This window comes from Sparus aurata, chromosome 7 (genome assembly GCF_900880675.1).
Source record: "Sparus aurata chromosome 7, fSpaAur1.1, whole genome shotgun sequence".
NCBI classification, from domain to species: Eukaryota; Metazoa; Chordata; class Actinopteri; order Spariformes; family Sparidae; genus Sparus; species Sparus aurata.
Genome location: NC_044193.1, coordinates 14,610,834 through 14,635,312, shown reverse-complemented (window position 1 = coordinate 14,635,312; position 24,479 = coordinate 14,610,834). Strand labels below are relative to the sequence as shown.

At 42.4% G+C, this 24,479-nt stretch overlaps 2 protein-coding genes across 8 annotated transcripts in view; both read right to left on the bottom strand.

The window, feature by feature from the left end:
* The window catches only part of LOC115585144 (glutamate receptor-interacting protein 2-like), a 37,733-nt gene extending 19,518 nt beyond the window's left edge, over positions 1 to 18,215 (bottom strand). Inside the window, exons 1-12 of one of the 7 annotated variants that reach the window (XM_030423287.1) lie at positions 17,710 to 17,820; positions 14,903 to 17,449; positions 11,426 to 11,506; positions 10,538 to 10,676; positions 9,096 to 9,241; positions 7,781 to 7,864; positions 7,614 to 7,689; positions 6,846 to 6,991; positions 3,976 to 4,123; positions 3,712 to 3,881; positions 519 to 647; positions 103 to 264 (exon numbers count right to left, since the gene is read on the bottom strand). In XM_030423287.1, coding sequence (XP_030279147.1) covers positions 103 to 264; positions 519 to 647; positions 3,712 to 3,881; positions 3,976 to 4,123; positions 6,846 to 6,991; positions 7,614 to 7,689; positions 7,781 to 7,864; positions 9,096 to 9,241; positions 10,538 to 10,676; positions 11,426 to 11,506; positions 14,903 to 14,942 — 1,321 coding nt within the window. In that variant the 5' untranslated portion in view covers positions 14,943 to 17,449; positions 17,710 to 17,820. Of the gene's footprint in view, positions 1 to 102; positions 265 to 518; positions 648 to 3,711; positions 3,882 to 3,975; positions 4,124 to 6,845; positions 6,992 to 7,613; positions 7,690 to 7,780; positions 7,865 to 9,095; positions 9,242 to 10,537; positions 10,677 to 11,425; positions 11,507 to 14,902; positions 17,450 to 17,709 lie in introns of all 7 variants that reach the window. The other 6 variants (XM_030423288.1, XM_030423286.1, XM_030423292.1 and 3 more) reach the window with 6 other exon arrangements.
* A 2,661-nt stretch (positions 18,216 to 20,876) lies between these two features.
* On the bottom strand, positions 20,877 to 24,379 carry rpl32 (ribosomal protein L32). Its single transcript, XM_030422227.1, has 4 exons — positions 24,229 to 24,379; positions 23,492 to 23,592; positions 23,208 to 23,389; positions 20,877 to 21,039 (listed from the first exon to the last, which is right to left on the bottom strand). Exons 2-4 carry the CDS (start codon positions 23,585 to 23,587, stop codon positions 20,910 to 20,912), a joined length of 408 nt encoding a protein of 135 aa, XP_030278087.1. The 5' UTR covers positions 23,588 to 23,592; positions 24,229 to 24,379; the 3' UTR covers positions 20,877 to 20,909.
* Positions 24,380 to 24,479: the final 100 nt, after the last annotated feature.

Sequence of the window (24,479 nt, the reverse complement as noted above, 5' to 3'; positions counted from 1 at the left end):
TACAGACAGGATTCAAATGAGAAAACATTTACTACCTAATTTTGTTGAACCGACCCGTTTAATATGAACCAAAAAAATGAAGAGGCAGGCAGTTTGCCGTACGTGAGCTCTTGTGGTCCTTCTTCCTGTTCCTCCTCTTGCCGGTGGAGTTGCGGGGGCTGGTGGGGGCGATGGGAGGGATGGGGCAGGGCAGCGTGTTGCTCCCCTGGCTGCTGAAGCCTGAAGTGGCTGTGGAGGAAGGGGAGAAGCCACCACTCACCAGAGCTGAAAGGAGCCATAGCACACACGTATCAAAAGGCTGGCACGGGGAGAACAAACCACATGAAGCATGACAATTTTATCCACATCCACAGCAGCAGCAGCATACGCTCATGGAAAAAAACATGCACAAAGAAAAACTAATGTGGAAACGGTGTTGGAGTAAACCTCTTAGAAAAGATTTAACAAACGTGCTGAAGAAAAAGGGCTCCTGTTATGGTGTCTCGCCAGCAGCAGTGCTGTCACAAGTGATAACTTACATTTGCAGTGGTCCTGCTGGTTGTGTGGGTGGCTCGGGCTGCTCCATGTCTTGCTATGGCTGGCATGTGGGGGATGGCAGTAGTTGCTGCTTTGGTCCCAGTGATGATGGTTGCTCTTCTGCACTTTTACTGCAGCAGCATGGAGACAAACACATCCGTTAAGTGAACAAAATGTACTCCTCGCATTTTTTTTCTCTTCTAAATTCTGACCATGAAATCCCGCTTTCACTCCCGTGTCTAAATTTGTAACCACGGCACTAGGCGCCTGGAGGAGAATTCAGAGCGGAGTAATTGATATTTAATGTTTTCATCGCGGTACGCTAGATTAAATCCTGTGGTTCAATGTATTTTGATGAGCAACTCCGAATCAGTTAGACACACGGAGCTGAATTTGCTTGAAAGGGAAGTGCTGAAAAAAAAAAAAAAAAAAAAACAACTTACATTTACGAGCAAGCTTCCAAAAAGCTAAGTGCAAACTGGAGATCATTTTTGTGATTTCATTTTCAATAGAGCCAGAAGGTGCAAAAACAGTGTGAGTCAGTTGGCCGCTGGGCATGATGTTGTTGTGTTCAGCAGGAAGTGATAGAGGCATGCGGCTCAACCTTGATTGGGTGCAGCTGAAAGCTTGATTGCTGATGATGCAGTGTGTGCTTCTGAATCTGATTGGCAGGCAGTTTGATCCAAATGTATCTTAATTTAATCCTGTGTGACAATAAACATTTTCGGTGACCTTTTTACTGCTTTGAACGAGATCCTTTTTAATTCTGAAAGGCATTTGCGTCCCTCTTGCATAATAACCCTGTGAGTATCTGTGAAGCTCTCAAAGGGAAACAAGTGACCTCCTCCTGTGTGACACACACCTCAATAATTAACTTCCCCTTACAGTTTCATGCAGCTCAAATCGTCGCCGAGCGTTACATGTGACAGTAATCCTCGCTGCTTCATTTGCAGGGGTCTAATCCACGACGACTTGCTCACATGGATGGAGGATTTGCTGGAAAACATGCATGACTGCAGTAGCGCTTGCCACATTCAGGGGAACCTGGTTAAATCCAACCGTATGTAATCAGACTACACACAGGAGAAACCCTCTGGCCCTTTTCAGAGAACCGGCTTCTTTTGGACTCAATCAAAAACCTGTAAAGCTCTGGCAGCTTACGTTAAGCTCACCTAGGGGAAGCTCTCCAAGAAATGGTGTTTTTTCGATCCAACGCTGAAACATTACCTCCTAATCTCTCAGTGGCCACACTGTATCAGTCTTATTAAATCCCCTCAGGAGATTAGACAAATTGCATCTTATAATCATGTCTTCTCCTGGGGGGAAAAGAAGCTGTGAAAATATGGTTTTATCTTAACGTCTTGGCGCTGTATTCACGAAAAGAGAAACTGTTACATGCCTGTAATTTCATACAGAAGTGATGCCTGTGCTGAAGTTTGATGTGAGACAGATCAATTGCCAACATGTGTAAAATGCAGCTAAATTATATCACTGAATAATCCTGGAAAGTGTAAATTCCTTTGCCCTTTTCAGATGACTTAATCTTGCATTGACACTGTTCAAAAATACACCAGAGAATCTGGATAAAAGACAGATGGACGTTTGGCAAATTAAAGTAGAGCGCAGCAGACTGGGCCAGAGGAAAAATGCACAAGAGAAAAACCCAAAGGACTCAGCCTCTCCCTCACAGAAGACTAAACTGCAGCTTATTACCCTTTGTCATGTTGTATGATTCCTCCCATGCTCACATGTTAAGGAAACCCTGCAGCTGCTGACCCAGAAATAAGCCCACAGAGCATGGCACGAACATGATCCCTGACAGTGTGTGTGTGTGTGTGTGTGTGTGTGTGTGTGTGTGTGTGTGTGTGTGTGTGTGTGGCTTGTTGGTATGCAAAAGAGACCCAGTGTGTACCCAAAGACAGAGGGATTGTGGCCAGCAGCACACACACATACACACACACAGAGGCTGATTCACAGCGCATGGATGAAGACAGCTGGGAGGCAGCCAGGCTCCTTACAGCTGTAGGTAAAACAGCTACGAGCAGATCAGTCACAGCGCAATCAGCGCAGAGGACAACGTGCTGGAACTACAGCCTGTCGACTGTATATCCTCCACAGTGAACACACAACTTTTTCATAAGATTTAAATCATGTGGACATTCACCGAAGGAAATCTGCAAAGCCCCCCTACACACTGAGCCAATTTGCACATATTTTAATACTAATCACATACAGTAATGTTTGCCAAAGGAAGCTGAAAAGAGAAACAACGCTACACCTGCACAGACACATCTGTAAGTCTACATTACTGTATTCTTTTCTTTTCTTCTTTCTGACTCTAATTTTTAAAATTTCCCCTGTGGACAGTTAATTTATACTCGTGAATTGGATAATTTCACCTCTTTTGGTCTCAAATGGTTGTTTAGAAGGTCATGTGAGAAGTTTGGAGGAGAAATGTCGTTTAAGTGAAACTGACATCAACTCAGAGACGTCGGAACGTGACGAGGGGCTCCAATCAGACGCCTGTCTTGGTAAAGTCCAAAAGGTTGAAAAACTGGTTCTGGTTTAGTCTTTAATCAGTGTTTTAGTTTATAAGCTTCTCATAGGTTTTTTATTACGTAAAACCTTAAATTGATGGTGTGGAGTGGTTCAGTAGTCACTTGACACCTTTTCATCATCTGATTGCACTGATTTGTATTTTGTGTATCTCTACATTTTTACCCTTTCTTTTTTTTTGTCTAATTACCATTATTTATTGATACTTTTCTTTCAGCACAGCCTCAAGAGTATGCTACGCTGTATGTCAATACCCATATTGTTTGTGTATGTGACTGATGATGACCTTTGAATCCCACTATTGTTTTTTTTAGAACATACTTTCTCTGATTACAGCTTTTCAATTTACTTGCTGTTTTTCTTTTTTGTATATGATTGCAAACTAAATATCTTTGTTCCTTTTGATGGTCAGTTGACAAATACAAGGATTTTGAAGACGTCCGTGTCTGGAAAAACATATTTCAGAACATTTTCTGCATTTTAAAAGCCAAACATTGTATTCTTTATAAAAATACGTGTCAGTTACAGCCCTAAATGATCTCTAGATGTCACTTGCTTCATCTCAAATCATGTCTTCTTCCCCCCACACCTATCCTCTCATCTCTCTGTCGTCTTTTTCCTGTCACCTCGGAGTCTCACCTGTGTCCTGCGGCCTGACGGCAAGTCTGCTCTGACTCGCTGGGAGAATTTCCAGTTTGACAACATCAGCGGTGCTGGCCAGCAGCTGTGTGGCCTCCATCAGCGAGCAGTGCTCTGTGCTGGTCCCGTCTATAGACAGGAGGATGTCACCGACATGCAGCGCTCCACACCTGAGAGGGTGAAACGGAGGCAGATCGTGTCAGTGGAGTGTTTGGGTCTGTGGAACTGCTAAGCTGTGGAGTATAATAAAGAGAGAAGCTTTACCGTTCCACCACGCTGGCTGGCTTTATCTTGTCAATAATGATAACTTGTTTGCTCCTGTATATCGTTGTGGTAAGGCTGATCCCCAGGCTGGCTGAGGGACTTTTCACAATCTCCACCAGCAGAGGGCCTGAGGCTTGCTGCACTGCCTCTGAAACAGAGAAGACACACAGATGTGAGAGAGACCAACAAGATCACTGCATGCATCTAAAGCTGGATGCTTTTATTCTGTGGTTAATCTAGCTTTTCATAATGCCACAAGAACTGAAAACAGGTGAGTCTTAAAGATTCAGGCAACATGTGGCTTCAGGTTTTTGGCTCAATGTATCACATGTTCTAAAATGGGTTTACAGGTGCAACTCTTCAGCTTTCATATCCATGTTTTTTACTCAATATAGTCTCGACAAAAATCAGAGAGAGAGGGTTTATTCAGAGGAACAGACAGATAGAGGACATGCTACTGTTTTACAGTTGGGAAGCTATCATTTAAAAAAAAAATGGTGTGAGCAGATAGTACAGCAGTACACCCTACATACTTTATTTTAATTATGTAGGATTTACTGCAGAAAGGTGTTAATTTATGCTGAGAAACCTGTTTGCATGAATTATACAGATGAAACATGCAGTATGTAAAGAAACATTTCGGTTGCCCTTCTATGTCATTTGGACAAAGTCACTCTGACATTTTACTCTTCTGACTTAATAGAAAGGGACAGGGCCATTTTGGATGCAGTTATGAGCCACTTTTGACTGAGAAGTTCAGCATTAAAAAAGAAATATATACATTTGTAGAAAATCTTTCAACATCCCGGCAGCAATTGATAAAATCGTCTAATAAGGCGTCTAATAAGCCAGCTGCTTCATTCAGCCCGTATGAAATGACTGAACAGGCTACCTGTCTGTCATCTGAAGTACCTGCCTACCTGCATCCGGTGTACCTGTGCACTTACTGTGTATGACCGGCGTCTTCCACAGGTTGAGGCATTGCTAAAGTCATTAGCGAGCCAGTGCTGTAGCCAAAATGTCCCGACACTAACATGCTAGCTTGAAAGCGGTGAGTAGTGACATGAAACCATACTGTTGTTAACGTTCACTGTGATGTTGTGCAGTGTTTTTCCTCACATGTGGTTGTTGGATACGGAAAGCACTGCCAAAGCTACCTTTGCCTCGCTCACACAACCTGAGCCTGTTGTTCAGCAGCTAACCAAGTTAGCACAAAGCAAACGCTCACAGCTTTGTGTGTTTATGACAGCTATTTTGCTCATGTTTATATGACTGCGGCCTTTATCAGAGTTGAGTTTTTTTTAAATGTATGTATTATGAGACTTTAAAAGCGAAGATAGCGTGTCAAGCGTAGCGAGCTAGCTAGCCACTACCATGTCTCCTAGCTGGCCAGCGAAAAAGCTACGAGGCGGTCTGGATTCAGGCGGGGTGTGTTCGGAGTTTACGGAGGGGTGGCTCTGGAGGGAGGACTGGAGGGATGGGATTAGAAGTTTAGCCTGCTTTTGTTGGCCTCCGCCGTCTTATCAGCTTCACCTGCTGGACAAATTAAGCACTGTGCTGCTCTTTGTAACATGATTGCTGGTAATGTTTTGAGAATTGCAGCAGTGTTGCAGACAATGACTTAAAGCTTTTGAGAAAAACCACAATCTTGAACTTCAAAATAATGTCAGCATTTTGTCCAAATTTCAGTCCTAAAATAAATGTTCCTTACGACACATGAAACCTCCGACTTGTTCGGTCGGGATGCAGGAGGTCTTAATCCTAAACTCCCACGTACAGAAAGATAATGTGTGTCAGCTGTCCTTAGTGACCTGCCCTACTTTGCTCAGAGCGGAGCAGAGTTTGTGATCTTATGGCGAATTAGTCACCGTGACCAAATGGAGGTTAGCGAGTTCCTGTCTCCAGCAGCACATTGTACTTCTCCTTGACACAATGGCGAGGAGCTCCAAATAAGTTAGATTCTTTCGGCACACTCGACAGTAGGAATGACCTGTGATGTCAAAATGAGCTGAAGAACCATCAAAATATGACCGTAAATTTGTTTACCCAAGAACAAAAATTTAGTCATTATCTACTCATCCTCATGTCATGCAGGCAGGCTCCTGCTCCCAGTTCAGACAGGGTTCACACTATGCCTTTAGTTTAGCAGCTACAGTGAGGTTTTCAGCTTAAATTACATTTTTTCAAATAAATTTGGAATTTAAGGACCTTGTCAAAAGAGCTGTATGATATATTTAGTTTATATTGTAAAAGAAGTCCTCACCTAACTCAATTGTTTAGGAGAATGCTGCAATGCTGTGAAGCTCCAGGAAAGTTTTGGCATACGAAACTTTTTTCGTCCTGTTGTGACTTTACACTTCCTGTCTTTGTCGTTTCCCGCAGTTTTTGTGTTTCATTTGTTCACTACCCTTGTTTATTGAAGTCTGTATTTTTCCCTCGCTCTTTTTCAGCTTTGCATCCTGCGTTCCTGTGTCTGTTCCCGGGTCCTTATGTGTTCCCTGTGTTCCCGATTTTGCTCCCTGTGACAGTTTGTGCTCCATTTTTGCGTAACTGTTTGGTTTGGTGACAAAATAAAATCAAATACTACAATGACTCCGGTAAAGAAATGTACATAATATAATAATATAAATACAAATTACAAATAAAAAATTAGATTGAATCTGTTGTGTTTCAGGAGTGCGGAGAGCTCCACACAATAAAATAAAACATGTTACATTACCCATCCACCCTTCTCCTGTTGAAGTGTGCTCATGGGCCAATGTGACTCCCCTGGTGGCGTCCGCAGCACCGACACTCACTTTTATTTACCCTCAGAGCAACGCTGCCCTACCATGCCTCCACATATTCCTCGTATGTGTGTGTGTGCTCACCCATGACAGAGACGTCATACTCAATCAGGAACAGGGCCTCCTGGCCGCTCTGCATCAGCATGGTCAAAGCGTCAGCATGCTTCTCCCTGTTTAAAGGCATCCCGTCGATGCTCAATACTCTGTCTCCGGCCTTCAAAGTGCCCTCTCTGAAAGAAACGCAGGGGGAGAAGAAGGGAAAAATGTTAAAAACGCAGGCGACCAGCGCAAACATGCTCAGAGAAGCATTTAATCACCAGTCACAGTAAATCATTAAACAGTTCCACATGAGCGTTCACTCCCAGGTGAGATGAAGGATAAACGAGATAAACGGCCGTTAAGTCTTTGACGGTGAATTTACGCCTGCTCCAGTGTTTTGGTGCTCGCAGTTTTTTTTTCATTGGGAAAAGTGCAATGTTGCCTTTGCCTCGGGATGAGCAGTGCCCTTTCTGCTTTGAAGATAACGTACACTATGTGTGTCACAGCCACAGTTTCATGCAGCGGCTTGACGCAAAAACAAGTAACATGCACATAGAAACACTGTGCGTTTTTAATCTTTCTATGGGTGATAAATATTTTCATTGCAGACAAAAATAGGGCGTTCAGTAAAACACATATCCTCATGGCCATACATCTAAGGACACACACTGAAGACGCACGCTCGCATGCATGCATACAATCGTTTGAATAGGCTCATTCATGCACGATCAAAACATAAAATGCATACATGACGCATAAATAGCTACAGACGCATACACAGCAAACACAAACACAATCTAGCCATGTCCTCACCTGTCAGCGGGACCTCCGGGCCGCACGTATGTAACCACAAGAGGACGAGACCTCCGCCAGTCCTCGTGGAAACCTCCTTAAAAACAAAACACAGAGATAAATCACTGCAGAGAGCTTGTTATTTGTCTACTGATGGATTTACACAGAAAAACATCCCATTCACTAACCTCTCATGACGAACCCGAAGCTGTTTCCCTCCTTGTGTAAACACACCTCGATGGTTTTGGTTATGACTCCTGAGGGGTTCTGAACTAAAGAGTCGGGAGGACAGGAGGGACAGTTATTAATCCTCTAAAGCCACATAAAATGGAGTACCAGCCGTAAGGCTTTATATTGAGGTACTTAGGTAATAAACAATAGTTTATCAATAAGAGGGCCCTTATAGGTACTTATAAGATGGTTATTGACAAAATAAGATAATCAGATTATCCAACTATAAAGGAAGGAATATCTCTATCTGTGTGTATGTCATTTGCATATTTATCCAATCTACTGTGTTGGCATGTTTGATGGAAGTAGAGCATCGACTTTGGTGCGATTTGGACGCGCGACACGTTCAATATTAATACATTTTTAAATAAACTGCGAGCAATGCTTTTTGTCCGGTAGGGGTGTGGCCTCAGCGCTTTGGAGATCAGTGTGGCGCTGAACACGAGATTTTAAGTTTCTATCAACATTAGTATGCTAGCAAATGTATCCTCAGGGGCTAACATTAGCTAGCTAGCTGTCGTTCCAGTAACTGCAAAAGTATAATTAATTGTTTACAAATGCACAGTAAAGTATGTATTAATGTTAATAAAGCATTAGGATAGGTTAGTAAAGGCTTAACAATGGCATAATCGGTACATTGTTAAAAGCTGTATATAAAGCATCAAAACGTTGTTTGTAAATGCCTGTAAATGCAATCTAACAATAAACATGTTTATTATGTTATTATTAACACTTACATAATCTTACTCATGTTACCTATTATTACCAAATAGATAAAGCTCATTACAAAGATCTTTATATAAAGCCTTTCTGTATCAAGAAGTTTAATTATTGTGTGATCTAATCGTTAATAAACAGTGTTAATAAATATTGTGGAAATATGTTAAATCAATCCCAGTGGGGGATTAATTCTCTGTATTTGATCCATAATAAAGATTTAAGAGCAGTGAGCTGCAACGGTGCAGCGCCCGGGGACCAACACTGTCTCTGAGGCTGCCGCCCTGACGAAGGAAACCCAATGAGTATCGATCTGCAGGTCGAACGATGTCTAGATGTTGCGGCTAATTCAGGGCTAAATTTGGCTTGCGAGTTTTAAGACGTCGAGGTTATAACTGTCGCGTCAACACAATTTTAATGACTACAATTCATTACAGCATGCTTAGATCAAGTCTGGTTTTGACAGGTAGTCAGTATAAGCTGGACTGTATTCTGTCAATGCTAGTGTGGTATGAACTCTATTGACTCTCAGACAGAATATTGAATTTCACCCACCGAACTGAGGCAGCTCATACTCCACCTCCAGCACCACTCGCTCCCCTATGTTCTTCAGCAGGCTGATAATCTCATCGTGGCGAAGCTTTGACAGGTTGATGCCGTTCACTGACTTGATGTAGTCTCCCACATTCAGCTGGTCACTCCTGTGGACAGTCATGGACAGATCATCAAGATCAAGGCTGGATTACTAACCGGGTAAAGCAGGCTCAACGCCACCAAGGGCGCAAAAGCACCAGACTAGAGGCAGAACAAGTGCTGTCCTCATGTGAACAGCACATTTAGCCCCAAACAAGTTGATGGGATTGTGATCAAAACGAGATGCGACTGTCTAATCTGAGATTATTGTTCTGTCTGTTCTGGCAGATTTCTACGGAACAATCCCACTGATTCATAAAGGCTGAAGAAAGTGCTGTCTAATGTGAACATTAACACAAGTACTCACCGTTAGCTGTACTAATATGTGTCCAGACACTAATGATAATCTGATTATAAAACTCTCTGCAGTGTGTAGACAGCTGTGTAGAGCAGTGCTGGGGTGGGATGGCTGAGAGCGTCCCCTCCTCATAACCCTGACAGAGATGATTGTACATGGTGTCTCACATATGACATTCTGAGTCAACCTGCTGCTCATCGGAGGAGCAAATTAATTAAAAAACATGCTCCAGCCAACTCGCCCTTATCTCACCTTTGGGCTACATCCCAGTCAGCACTGACGGGACAGAGAGAGACGTCTTAAACAGCAGAGCCGGCTGGACCGGATGTCATCGCACAATGTCACTGCCGGTCTCTCTCCTGTCAGCCCGAGTGTCTCTCCACCCAGTAAATTAGCCAGCGCTTTCCACACAAGCATCAAGTCAGCTGTGGAAAGACAAGCTGCTTGGAAGAATTAGCACAGTGTCTGTCTTTGAACCTCCTTGGACTTGACAAGCAATGGCTTTATTTGGCCGAGACATTTTTTCAGGGCTGTGTCATTCAAAAGTGTGTGTGTGTGTGTGTGTGTGTGTGTGTGAGTGTTGAGTCACACGCTGCTTAGTCATCACGAAACGTGAGTCCTCCCCTACATTTTCCTTTTATGTGGTTTATGTAGGAGAAAATTGGTTATAATGTTGTTGACGGTGGAGATAATCTGTTTAATAGAATGTTAATTAGGCAAAAGACAACATGCTGAGAAAAAGATTCATATCAAGTAATTACCAGCATAAAGTAAATTAAGAAACATTTTATTCGTGGGCGCATCTATTATGGTTTCCGGGGGACTTTCATATACAGACAAGTGGAGTGTTACATTGAGCTGATCTAACACAATGCCTGCAGACTTGCAGTTGTAGCGTGCTGGTGTAACTTTGCAACACGTGCACGTTTGTGGGAGCAGAATAACAAGTCCGGACAGCTCGGTGTGGTTGCCAGGTTTTAACCGCCTCACAGAGCAGAGATCTCACCTGGCAGCTAGCCCACCTGGCCGTAGGTTTGACACTCTGGGCTTGCCGTCCTTATCGGACCCTCCGGAGATGGTGAGGCCAAGGCTGCTGCCTTCCCTTTTCATCAGGTCCACCGTGGTCACTCCCCGGTACTCCTCTGCTGACAGATTCAGACACGGGCACAGATCCACAATCAGCATCAGCCTCTGCTTGACAGAATAACCCCGACTGAGAGGCAACAAAAATACTTTTTTCTTCCAACTTTCTCTCCTGAATCTCTCACAGAAAATGCTCCCTGACACATAACCACATACTTTATTTTCTCACTGTCCTGTCCTTTTCTTGTTGCTTCACATCTCTCAATCTGACTGAGTTCTTGTGACGGGTTCAGGAGGAGGAGGAGGAGGAGGAGGAGGAGGAGGAAGCAGTCAGTTTTTGTTTTTTTTCAATGATGGAAAGAAATGTAATGCATTAATACAGAAAAAAGACAGCCATTGAAAATGACTGCTAGCTCATCAGCTCATAAATTGAAATCCAATTGTTCCTCTTGTGTGAATGAAAATGAGTTTGGCCTTCACTCTGATGGATATGTGGCTTTACAGTGTCATCAGAGGACTCATTCTGTCTTGTGCTCCACATTGTGCTGCGCTGTTAAATCGCTGATGTGGCTACCGAGTGTGGTTTAGTGCATATGACAGGTATGTCACACAAGCATTTTATTTCGCCTTATCTAAGCATTCACAACATTGCAACATCAAGCAAAACACAGCAGACACACAGACAGAAACCTCAGTGAGACACGACATGACTCTTCTTCACGAGGGTGCAGGTGAATCAGGCGCATGAGCATGAATCAGATAACAGAACAGGAAACAAAGATACATGACGTCAGGTTTGACTCTGTTGTACCTGAGAAGCTTCGCCTCTGGGACAGATGTGATTGGTCAGCTGTCCCGGACTCCTTGCTCCCCTTCGAGTATGGTCCCTCATCTGAGGAGACAGCAGGGAGGCATGGAGGTGATGTTATGAGGCACTGTGGTGACATGTAGGGAAACTCTGCAGCAGAAGGCTAAATGAACACGATCATTCATCGCACATCACGACAGCTGGACACGATGATGCTCTGAACTGCACCCTGGGTAACGTTGGAGGGGCCCTGGGAGGGAGGCAGCACTTAGCCAACAGCCACATCCATCAGCAGGCATTAGCCGAGTGAAACCGAGCAATCGGCCTGGCCTCAGGACCCCGGAAGGTCACTCTATTTGTTTCCACGACAATCCCATAAAAAGGGTCAAGGGGTTGAAAATATCTCCTCTCTTTTTCTGCAGCCTTAAAAACTGTTCGTTTAACACTAGAATACATTTGCAGCGAGCTTGATGTATGCGACCACTAAAGCATGTTTTTTTTTTTCCTAAAGGAACAGCATGCGGTTAATGGACTGTTCGGGCATGGAGAGAAAATCATCATTTTCATGTCATTTACAGCAGCTGCTACAGAAAGCCGGGAAACGTTCAATCTGCTCTGCAGGGAAACTGATTTCTGTATTTTTTTCTTTTTTTTTCAATTTTTACCCACAGTGGGACCCATTTCTGAGACAGCACAGGGCTGCCCCCAGATTAGCAGAGCCACTGCTCGGCCATCCGAACCTGAATGCAGCTTTACAAGCATGTCAGCAGTCACTGTGATGAGGAAACTTGACTTGGCACTTCTCTAATCCTGTCCACTGCGGATTACCTTTTCAGCTGTCCGGGACAGTGATTGAACATCATATTGCAAACTTAAAGAGGAGCTGTGGGGACAGTGGAGGGAGCCATGTTCAGTGCTGTTACACTACAGGCATCAAACTTAAAGGGCTCAAGTGGCTAAAGGGCTCAAGTCTCCAGTGACTGCTTTGATACAGAGCCTGGTTAAAAACCACATTTCTCTCACAACCTATATTAAGAAAATGTCATTTATAAACCAGAGAATATGATATTCTACAGTGAGGTGAACGAGACAGGTGCATGCTGGGGGTTTAAATGGACTCAATTAAGGTACTTTAGCAGCTTGAGCACCCGATTACAGCAATTTGCATCAGATATAGCAAGCTGTCTCTGATAAATGTCTCAGTCAAAAAAAAAAACAGACCTGGCACACATATTTTTAGATCCATTTTGATCTACACTTTCAGAGGACATCTTTACATATATTACACGACTGAATAAATGTCCATAAATCTGCTTAGAGAGCAATGTAAAACACACTCCTTATAACTGCAGAACTTGCCTGAAAATCACATTTTAAGGTTTTCTTATGTGTCAAGCTAATCCAGTGATAGTAGTTTGAACATCCATGGGCACATTGCAAAAATAAACAGCTAATTCGGCATATTTTTAAAGGTGCCGACTTGTTACAATGTAAATACAAATATTAGCTAAATAATTGGGGCTCAATTTGAGCAGAACTCACTGAATGCATGGCAACTTCCTGTTTACATCCCCTTTAAATAAGGCTGATGATAATGATAATTTATTAAATAGAAGCTAGACAAAGAATAAAAGCCAATATAGTGGCCAAATTAAGTTATCTTAACTTACACCATGTTTCAACCTTCATATATTGTATATAATATAACCAACATTCACCCTAATGCAAGAACTAAGATCAGAAATCAGCGAATTAATTAAGGGCCCCAACAATACTGTTGTCGACAACTCTGTTCTGTTGTCTTACCATTACAAGTACACAAAGTCCATAAATCTGCTCAGAAAGCATTGTTAAAGAAACTCAGAACTTGCCTAAGAATTTTCACATTTTTAGGCTCTCTCTGGTGTTAAACTAATCCAGTGATTGTAATCTGTTTATCCGGGGATTCATCGCACACACAAACTGCTCATAGCTAATTCGGCATACTTTAAATGGTGCCGATATGTCAAAATGTGAAATCCAAGGCGTCTTGCTGTTTACATACCACTTAAATGATTTCACGATTATCCACCACATATAATTAAGACAGAGAATGATAATAGGCGAATTGGTATATATAAGATATTTTTCATCTCGGCTTTAGTCATGTTCCATCTTACATCTATGGTATATAACATGATATTTGGGAATATGGGGGTTGTCGGTTGTCTCTTTTTGTCTGCGGGCCTCACAGTAAATCAATTTTTATCTTGTTGATTTGTATAGACTGAACTGGGGGAAGCAAGTGCTCGGAGGGCATCAAGCCCACTGCCTTCTCTCCGTCCACATCAAGTTTCCACATCTTCCCGACTGAAGATGAGGCTTTTGGACAGCTGAGAGGCATGGATCCTTTGTCAAACCTTCTCTGACCTGCAACCTTTGGGCAGGCCTGCAGTGAGGAAGCTGCATGAGTCAGACCTCAACAACAGAAATATCTTATCTGGACTTTGCATATTCTAAGTGATGTATGGAACATACATATGCATGATCTGGTATTTCACACTAATTTACACACATCCTTGCACAAATATCCTTCCCAACAGCTGTGAGGCACAAACAAACAAACACACACACACACACAAAGTGAGCGACACATCACAAGCACATTAAGCTGGACAAAAAGCCCTCGTAACCACGCAGGCTCCTCAGGGCTCCTGAGGGCCCCTAACAGTCCGGCAGCTGTCATTACAGTCAAAAGGCAACATTAGCTGTGGGTTACGCAGACCCCGGCGCTCTGCACGTGACTGAACGCTACTGTAGCATCAAGCCATCCCCCTGCCATCCTCCTCCAGCTTAAAAATAACCATCATTCACCCTGATGGCAAGAACTAAGATCAGGGATGAGCTGATTACTAAACAGCCGCAACAATGCAACAGCTTTTGCAAGAAAAAAGAGGAGTACAAGATTGAGGGAGATCTGCATCTAAAGGACCTCGGAGCATCACGCCGAATAAAAATAAAATTTTGCTGCATAAATGGTGAGTTAATTAACTCCTGATTTAATTCAGGGCACTTGGAGCTATCCCTCTCTTAGCCAATCAGAATGTAGGTTAAATATGGGGGCAGCACTAACAATGACAATGAAATCATAATGCTATTTTCAGATGTTGAACTTTTTTTTTATAAACCGGGCCCTGCCAGACCCAGTTTACGTCGCTATATCTGCCCCAATTACACATGGCAGGGTGGTATGCAGAGCTGGTGGTCCAGTCCAGTCACATTTAAATCTCTTTCAGCCCATCGCATAATATGTGTAATGATACATTCAGATTAATCAGCACTCAGGGCTTTTTTAGAAATAGAAAGGAATGTTTTCAGTTGCGGTGGCTGCCTGTCGGATCGGATTTAAGACATAAGCTCTTCTTCGATCCACTTGACCCTCCGCTACAACACGAGCTGACCCCCTTCTTCTCTGCAAAGATCAAACTGTGTGTCTCTTACCAATGCTGTTCTTGGTGTCTCTCCTCAGACCACACAGCATGGCTGTAGTTCAGTCAGAGCAGCCAGCCTCGGGAAGTAACCTTGCTGATCTGTAGTAGTGGGCAGAGAGCTGAGGTTTCACCCGAGGTGAAGAAAGTAGGCGAGCCGAGAGAGTGTCAGCCACTTAGGTGCAACACCATCGTCGTTTCTTCATTCCTCTGCCTTAAGTCCAGCATTTCTTCAACCCCTTGTCACTCTTGAGCTCCAGAGGGCAAAGTCTGATCCTCAAATAGCCTCTCGTTCACTTCTTTATTTAAACTTGTTGACAAATGATGTCTTCCCTCCTCGATCCTCAGAAATATGAATCTACAAAGATGTGTTTTTCCATAAAAATCCAAAGCAGGCAGAGCAGTGGGTCATGTCCTGTCCTGGCCAATCTCGCCGTGGCTCCATTTTTGAGCTATTCTTACTAATCATTCGTCCTTTTCCAGAGGGTCTTTCATCCCCCCCGTTCACACACTCACATGAGCTCACAGACAGCACAGCCCGCCTCTCTCTCTCTCTCTCTCTCTCTCTCTCTCTCATACAGAGCTGGAGTGAGAGTGTCTGCTCTCTCTCTCTCTCTCTCTCTCTCTCTCCCGCTGCCAGAGGGGTTCAGTGAGGCAGGCACACACGATAGTCACTCCCTCCCCCTGCGCGCTCACACACACACACACACACACACACACACACACTTTATCCATTTCCCACCAAGTCAAACACCCCTCAACTGCACATCCTCAAACCCACCCACACACATATACACATACACACATACACATACACACACATGCTGAGATTAGACACGCGAAAACTGCACACACTCAACTCTCTGCACAATTAACACCACCTGCACATCCATTGTCAGACTGAGCCTTGCACACGGTCACGTTTTTCTCACATACAAACTGCACCCGTTTTAAAGAGCCTGGATCTGTTAGTCTATCTTGCAGTGACACGCGCGTAAAGGAAAATGCATATGCAAAATTCTTGCACAAGAACAGCTGCCTGCTTGTGAACACACCACGGTGTTATTCATAAAAAAAGTGCGGCTGTAGAGTGCGAGGCTGTGTGACAGATTGTAGAAGTCGTCACACGTACGCAAAATATTGAAAATACGAATCTTGAGTGAATGTGTGAAAACTGAAACTCACTTTCCTCTGAAGCATCTCGCCCACAGGAGGGTAAAAGAGGCCTCGATCCAAACACAGAGGGACTCAGGGGTCTGCCGACAGACCCGTCGCCACACCTGTCTGACCATTTGTCTTGCGCACAAGCCTCGACGCCTGCCACTTCCTGACCCCCACCAACAACAAACACCCTCCTCAGGCCTCACTGGCAGCCCCTCTGGACCTCTTCTGCTTCATTTGCTCTGGTCGCTGCAGACAAATTGTTGTCTTCGCTGAGGCTTTGTAGGCTGAGATAACAACCGCATGACCACACAGCACAAGTTCAGAAACTCACCATGTGAAATCAAACCCTCTAATCCACAATCGCTTATTCTACAGATGTGTAAAGTGATTACAAACAAACACTTTTTTCCCCCCATGCTTCTACTCGCTGTTGCACAGAGCCTAATTAGTCAGCTATTCCAGTGGACACAATACTCCTCGGTGTAGATAATTTCCTTTGAGACTTCTGTCCTTAATACCCCATTTACAATGTGCATAGTCTTACAGAGCGAGACTAATTAATTTCCAACAGAATAAAGAGAGGCGGGAGGCAGAGCAGTGTGTTGGACTGATAAAAAAACCTATGGGAACCGGGCGGCAAATGCCCAGTTATAATAAAAATGGACTCTTTTGCTCTTCCTCTCGACCAGATATCAACAGATATTGATGTAGAGTGAGATATAATGCTGGTAGTAGATTAAGAAAGCAGAATCTTTGCAGTGACCTTGCCACAAAAAACGGAAAAGTAAGGCTAAATATTTAAAGGTGCAATATATAAGCATCATACATCTTTTGAATTCATACCCACAAAAAAAGGTTAGTTAGTTAGCTCTGTTAGCCCTTTAGCTAACAGTCCAGACTGGGGCCTTTGGGGATTAGCTGGTTAGCATGCTTACGTCAGATAATGTCAAACTGTTATCTATTCACAGTGTTGATGATTTTAGTTAATTTCTGAAGATTTTCCAACTCAAATTCTCATATATTGCGCCTTTAAGAAATATAATGACCTGTGACTGCTTTCACCCATTAGTCCTCGTTTGTACATTTTTCCAATGTTTCACCACATTGTTCGAGAAAATAATCCTTCTGAGAGTAACCCACATCTTCATTACACACAGACAAAGCGCTTATTCCAGGCTGAAGGGCCTGAATCTGAACCCGCTCCCTGCTCAATCCAATTTGACCACACTGCCATCTCATGGTGATCTCATCCAGTTGCATTGTGAGGGTCTGAAAAGCAAAATGACGAACTCATTTGTCAGCCAGCACACATCAGCTGTGTGACAAAAACAAAAGAGCCAGAGGATAAGGATGTGTCACACGCACTCACGCTGGCTGGAGTGTTCACCTTTAAGGTCTGTCAAATAAAAAACAGATTGCAGTCAGGCGAATGCTCAGTTTAACAGGCCTGCTGCACACACACACACACACACACACACACCAACACTTTTTAAATTAATTCAGGTAATACAAGCAAACTGATGACATTTAGGGAGGAATTCATTAGAGATAAACAACAAAACTCTGCTTCTCTAATACTGCTTTGAAATCTTACATGTTTTGTTCTACTATTTCACAAAAAAAATAAATAAAATACAAGACACACGTCTGCTTTACCTTTGGTTCTCCCTCTGATGATGCCCAGTCGACATCTGAGAGAAAAAGAGAACATCCTCCTCTTTCCTCCCGTCGACCGGCTGCCTTTCCTCAGGGAATCAGTCTGAGGGAAAGCGAAGGAGAGCTGCTTGGGAGCGAGGCGCCCCTTTCCGAACACTACCCTTGCTGACATGTTCATTTTCTGACCGGTGGCAAGGGAAAAAAAACAGGCTCTGTCCCCTTCCTGAGGCTCTCACCATCTCGGAGACATTGCAGTCTCTGCCTGTCCTGCTGTTTCCATGTTCTCCTCCCTCTCTGGAGAACTTCCAGTCCTTTCAGGTGAGTCCTCTCCAAGCCACTCCAGAAAACAGGTGTTGTTTTTTTATTAAACCAACACTCGTGCCCGTTTCTTCCCCAAACCTCATTCGCAATTCACTTCCTTTAGTCCCAAACAGCCACAAGCTGACTGGCTAAATAAATGTTATGTTTTTTGCATCCCTGGCAATGTCAGTTTTACAGGAACAGATGGCAGAGGGCTCAGGGCTGTGGGGCACAGCTTGCCTGCCAGAACGGAATGGAAACTTTCTCTGCAGGGAGCCGCCTCTGAACATCCTTTACAATGTGAGCTGGCCCTTACGAGCCAGCAACTTTTGTTAAACATTTTATATAATATATTGGTGTTACGCATCAGACTGCCAGCTGTGGATTTGTCTAAACATGCTGGTACATAATGCCGAAGTGACTCCTATGTATTAGTCCAAAACCTGGGAGGAGATGCGAGCTGGCTTCCTTATGGTCTGTTTTTACAAGACTGCGTGCCCAATCTTAGCTCATCTTATAACCTTATTAAAGGGCATTTAGAGGGATCGTCTGGCAGAAAAGAAATATAATATTACCATGTGGTCATCAGAATATGACTACTTGAAACTCAGCATAGTTGTGTTTTCATCACCTCAGAATGAGCCTTTTATATCTGCACAGGGAGCGGGTCCAGTAGATGTATGATGACCAATGGATACAGAGTCAGAGGTGGAGCCCTGCTCAGTAAATTCTACTCTAGTACAAAAATATTATCAACCAGAGCAACAGCAGTGGTTCAGATGGTAGAGATGCCCCAAGTACAGAGGCTGTGTCCTTGCCACAGGGGCCCGGGTCTGATGTTGACCTGTGACCCTTTGAAAAAAAAAAAAACACGAATAAAGGCTAAAGAACAATTAAAACACATATATTATCAACTAAATTCTTAAAGTATTCAGTCTTACTGATCCTTTAACATATTAGCAGCAGCTGAGTTGATAATTTTAACTAATTTATAACTGTGCTTTTGGTTAGTTCACATATTTTGTTGTATCATAATAAAGAAGATGATTATCTTTTGTATGCAGGATCTTAATCTGCAAAGTAATGATGTCTGTCAGTCAGAGTATACGACTTAAGTAACATAAAATTTAAACACTTCAAGTTAGTACCTCAAAATTGTATTTGAGTACAGTACCTGAGTCAATGTACTTTATTTTTACCACTGAAAATTGTTTTTTTTTAACAGTTATAATTGATGTTCTTTAGGTGCAAACACATGTGTCTAATCAGAGACATTAAGACAAAGTATCATAGGAAATATTGGATCCAGAGCTTTATGAATCTGATCAATTTGTAAGTAAATTTCAGCATCAATTTCGATGGATTGGTTACAAATGACTCAAGAGTTCATTTTGTCTTTATTCAAATGTCCAGACTGATATTATGCACTCATGATTCCCCTTCACAGACATACTCAAGGCTTACAAATGTGACGACCTGGAATCATTTTGGTAAAAGTTAATGAATGAATGAAGCACAGAATACTCTTTGACAGTGAGAAGCTTTACAAACTGTAAAAGCATGCTCTCATACAAAAGCTACCCCAGATCACATCTTGGAGAGAAAACAGTGTTTAAATAAAGTTACGTCCTCCTCCATTTACAATGTGGGTCAACACTCTTCTTCGGGCGTCTTGCCCCTTTTGTTCTGCTGCAGCACCCAGTCATCTGGAAGGAGGTAAGGAATAACCCCATCTACCAACGGGTGAATACAGCTGGCTCTGCAGAGGCTCGGTCGCATGAGAGTATTTCTGTACTGTTTTGACGCCTATGCACCCATGTGAGAACAGCTTTAGTCCCTGAAGTATCATGGCCTCAATGAAAACCTATTTATAACTCCCTGGTCACCTGTTCATACACCTGTCTTAAAAGTTAGTTTTCCGTCCATGTGTTACTAGTTTCAATGAGGGTCAGAAACAGACTTAAAAAGTCAAAACATTTGTCACTGGGTCCTGAGGTACAGCTGTATACTGTGGTATGAAACCTGACAGTTATCACTCCATGCTTACTGAGGGTATTGACTGTAATGTCTCCCAAGTCTTGGTAAAAATATCTATTCTCAATTTTATATTAAGTTCATATTATCAGGACGTTATATACTGTAGTGATGACTGCATAAGTACTTTTACTCATGTACTGTACTCAAATATTTCCATTTCCTACCACTCTCACTGCCACATTTTTTACTTTTACTTCACTACATTGGATAACTTTAGTTACTTTGCAGATAACACTACATCAGTTAAATCAGAGGCTTAATTCAATGGCAACCATATTAAATAGAAACCAGCATTTCCAAAAAATGCTTACATCAAATCTGGTTATTAGTCAGGCCAAACCACAGTATGATATACTTTTGATAAAGTCAATTTAATATCAGTAACAGCTACTATTTTGGGTGACTTATACCCAGGTAATACTTTTAACAGAATATCTTGACCTTTACTCAATGATTTAAGGGCAGTTTTACAGGTATTTTGTATATTACAATAGAAGGACTTGTTCTACCAAAACAACTTGTTTTTCATTCTTTTAAGGGTCACCGAACATGCCAAATATAATAGTAATAATGTATACTGCATACCATTAAACCATATTTTCTGAAATTATTGAAGATCTCAAACCATTTTAACTCAAAACAAAATTTCCCAACCGCTGGAGAGCTTAAAAAATATTTCCCCCTCGCTCCTCTCCTCCATAAAAAGGTATTTCCAATTTTAAAACTTTCAGGTGTGAAAATTTAAGTTTCACATGTATAATATTTGCCAAACATGGGCAACAACCCTGTTAACAAAGCAATTAAGTGCAGAAAAATGATCCACAAGCAAGTTCCTATTTTCAAACATTTATTGTGAAGAAAGTTTATTCGTTCTCCTCGCTCCTGAGCCTGGCGTTGGGGTTGGTGATCTTGATGGCCAGCTGAGCTGCCCTCTCCACGATCAGTTTCCTGTTCTTGGAGGACACGTTGTGGGCAATCTCAGCACAGTGAGTCCTAGAGAGACAGAGGAAAAACCATCAAGATAATAACGTGTTGCGTCACATTTTTTTTCTGCCGCTTTCGGGTCATGTAGCCCAATTCATCTCAAAAGTTTCCTGTTGCTTTGTTAGACAATCTTAATTCTGAGATGGGGTCGCTCTTTGTTGGCAGAAACAACTCAAGAAAGTTTTGCTGTATAGTAAAGATTAAAATGTGTAGTTTATGAACAATTGTGTTGTGAACCGTCTAAATAGGACCCAAACAGCCACAATGAAAATTACTTGCCTAAACATGCTGGTGAAGCGTGTCAGGACAGCGTGACAAACAAAAGTGACTACCCAAAGTGACAATGGTCGAGCACCCAACCTACTCATGTTATCCAACCAATGATTAATACGGAGGATGATTATTACAAAAAGGAGTCACTACATGTGACTCAAACTACAGAAAGGAAACACCTGGAGCTGGTTTCTCAAGTTTCCCAGAGGTATTCCCACTTGCCCAAACAGTAATATTTAAAAAAAGGTGGAAGAAAGACTACCATCAATACAGCACATGTTATCTGAACTATTGATATGACAACATCAGTTTAACTCAAAATCAATTCCACCGAATCTGGGTTTAACTGGACTCAGATGATTTAATGATTCAAGTCTGTTCATAAAGGAACTTGGTGAGCTAAATTTCTGCTAAGGTTTGGCTTTTCTTTAACTTGAGATGATTAGATTGATCTTATTGTATTGTGGCTAAACAGTAAGACATGATTTATCACACCAGTATATCCGAGGTATTGATGTGCTCAATGATAGTGACTGGCTGCTCAAATTGTGACAGAAAACAGATTGTTTCCTTCTGGTTTTTAGATTAAGAGGTGGGAGTGTGTTGAAACAAGCAGCTGAGTGAGATGATGCAGCTGGCACACCTTGCACACGTTTAAACTGAAACATTTGAATCAGTTTATTTACCTAGCAGCAAACCATTTCAAATGATCTGAAAATACTTCTTGATCTCAAGTCTCAGTTTGGAGGGAAGCCAGCTTTTCAAATAGATCAACTGATGTTGAACTTCCTCATGAAAGTTTGTGCTTTTATTGTATAGGCCAAGTATCTGTCACATGAGACTCGGCAAGCATCCCCAATTCTGACTGTTCCCATCAGATATCAAGTGACGGACATTCACAAATACATTTTCAACTCCTGCGCAGGGGGCTTTTGAGGATGCTTCTAAGTGCTTACAGATAAGAGCCTTCTGTGTTTACTCTTGTTACTCAGTGTAATACAGGGTGTCAACAGGTACCAGACACTTAAATGTTATGCTTTTTAAAGATATTCTTTAGCAAATGTACGATTGGACGAATCCTTAATTTCTTATTCAAGCAATACAGGCAAGTATGAAGTTATGGGGTGTATATGTGGTCCCATGCAGAGGTATGATTATTGGAGTGAGTTTGGTACTCTTCATGTTGCCAGCAGGTAAGTGCAAGTATAGAGAAAAAAGTATTAGAATTGAGGTCAATGGCTGGCTTAAAGATTTATAAGATCACAAATATGTACTGTCATGCAGAGGGGCTCATTTTCATAAACAGGAATTACAGGGTGGACAAATTCAAATGGATAAAACTTCTAAGATTATTCATCAACTTTTTATGCCCAGTATGTGTAATATGAAATTCATTTATGAATTTATGCATTTAACACACGAATGCAAACTGAATGCAACAGTCCTAAAACAGACTTATGTCACAATGACTGAAAATAACAGTTGAAGCTTTGCTGTCTGTCAGTTCACCCACTCAACCCTGAGGGTTAAGAGATGTTGGTGGTCTTATTTGCTGAGGTTTTTGAGAACTGGGACTTCTGTCACCACCCCAACACTAAAAGTAAAGGACTCTGTTTCCATGGCGCCGATTAACTACATGTGGAAAACCCAACAGTAACATCACCTCTCAACAGTAAAAATGTCTCCTTTAGTCAAGAAAGCCAGTCAATCCATTTAAAATCTATAGAATATTAAATGGATCTCTACAAAAACTTAAGTCAAATCATATGAGCTCTTCAGTTCCATTCAGTAGCCACAAAAGTCCAAGCAGGTATCTCAAAATCTAGCACACCTTGCACATGTCTGACACCATTTAGTTCGATATAGTTTTGATAGTGAAAAGAAATCTACATAAAACAACCTACTTGTTACTCATCATCAGGACCTCGAGCTCCTTGACATTGTGGACCAGGAACTTCTTGAAGCCAGTGGGCAGCATGTACTTGGTCTTCTTGTTGCTACCATAACCAATGTTTGGCATCAGCATCTGTCCCTTGAACCGCCTGCGCACCCTGTTGTCAATACCTCTGGGCTTACGCCAGTTTTTCTGTTGGAGATACGAAAACATGATCATGGATTAGTTCAACCTTTGAGGTAAAAGCAGGATACTGACTCTGCTGAAGATGTAGCATATCATGCAGCCTCTTACCGCAATCTTGACATATCGGTCAGACTGGTGGCGGATAAACTTCTTGGTCCGCTTCTTGACAATCTTGGGTTTTGTGAGGGGCCTGATGGCTGCCATGGTGACTGAGGACAGAAAAATTAAACTTCAGTTACAACCAAGCTTCACAGTAGCAGATTTACACGACAACGTGCTACATGCCAATAGCAAATTATAGCAAACTGTACCGGCACCTAGTTAAATGCCACATTTATTGACAGCACAGATTTTACGTGAATTAACTGCGAGTAACAGCAGTGAAACAAGTATACACGGTGTCTGTAGAGTGAGCCTCCAGGTAAACGTGTTAGCTAACGTCAGCTAGCTAGCGATGCAGTCAATGTTTAGCTAGCTTGATAGCCATGCTACTCTACCACATACACTCAGCTCCAACAGCATGATATGAACCGATACACATTTTTTACATGTCTAAAGCTGGCAACTGCTGGTGTTTATTTCTCAATATTTGTCTGTACGCCACGCTGTACAGCGGGCCTTTAAGCAATACTGCAACTCCATTTCACGGGGAGAGCGCTAGCAATCAGTGAACCACTTTCAGCGCAGCGCCTCGTTTCACAAAGTCATTAAAGAGGATTTTATATGATAACATGGCCAATTTCGTCGAACATCTATAGAGTGGACGTCTATGATTGATAAAACATATCAAGATGATCAAATAATGCCATAAATTTCGCGGATGAGCGTAGATTGTATGAACTCACCCGCCGATGTAAATCCAAAAGGGACTTCAGCAACGGCGGAAGGAAAGAAAAGGACTTCCGTGAGTGTCGCAAAGGCTTATGGGTATTGTATTTTATCAGCGTAAGATCAGAGGGCAGCACTTTCTCCATAAATTCTTAATAACACAACACGAATCTCGTAGTGTCTATTGTTGACCAACAGTTAATGATATATTGTGATGTTTTAAGCCGTGTGCAGATCTGTACCCCTCCCCCGTACCCCCGTTCTGATG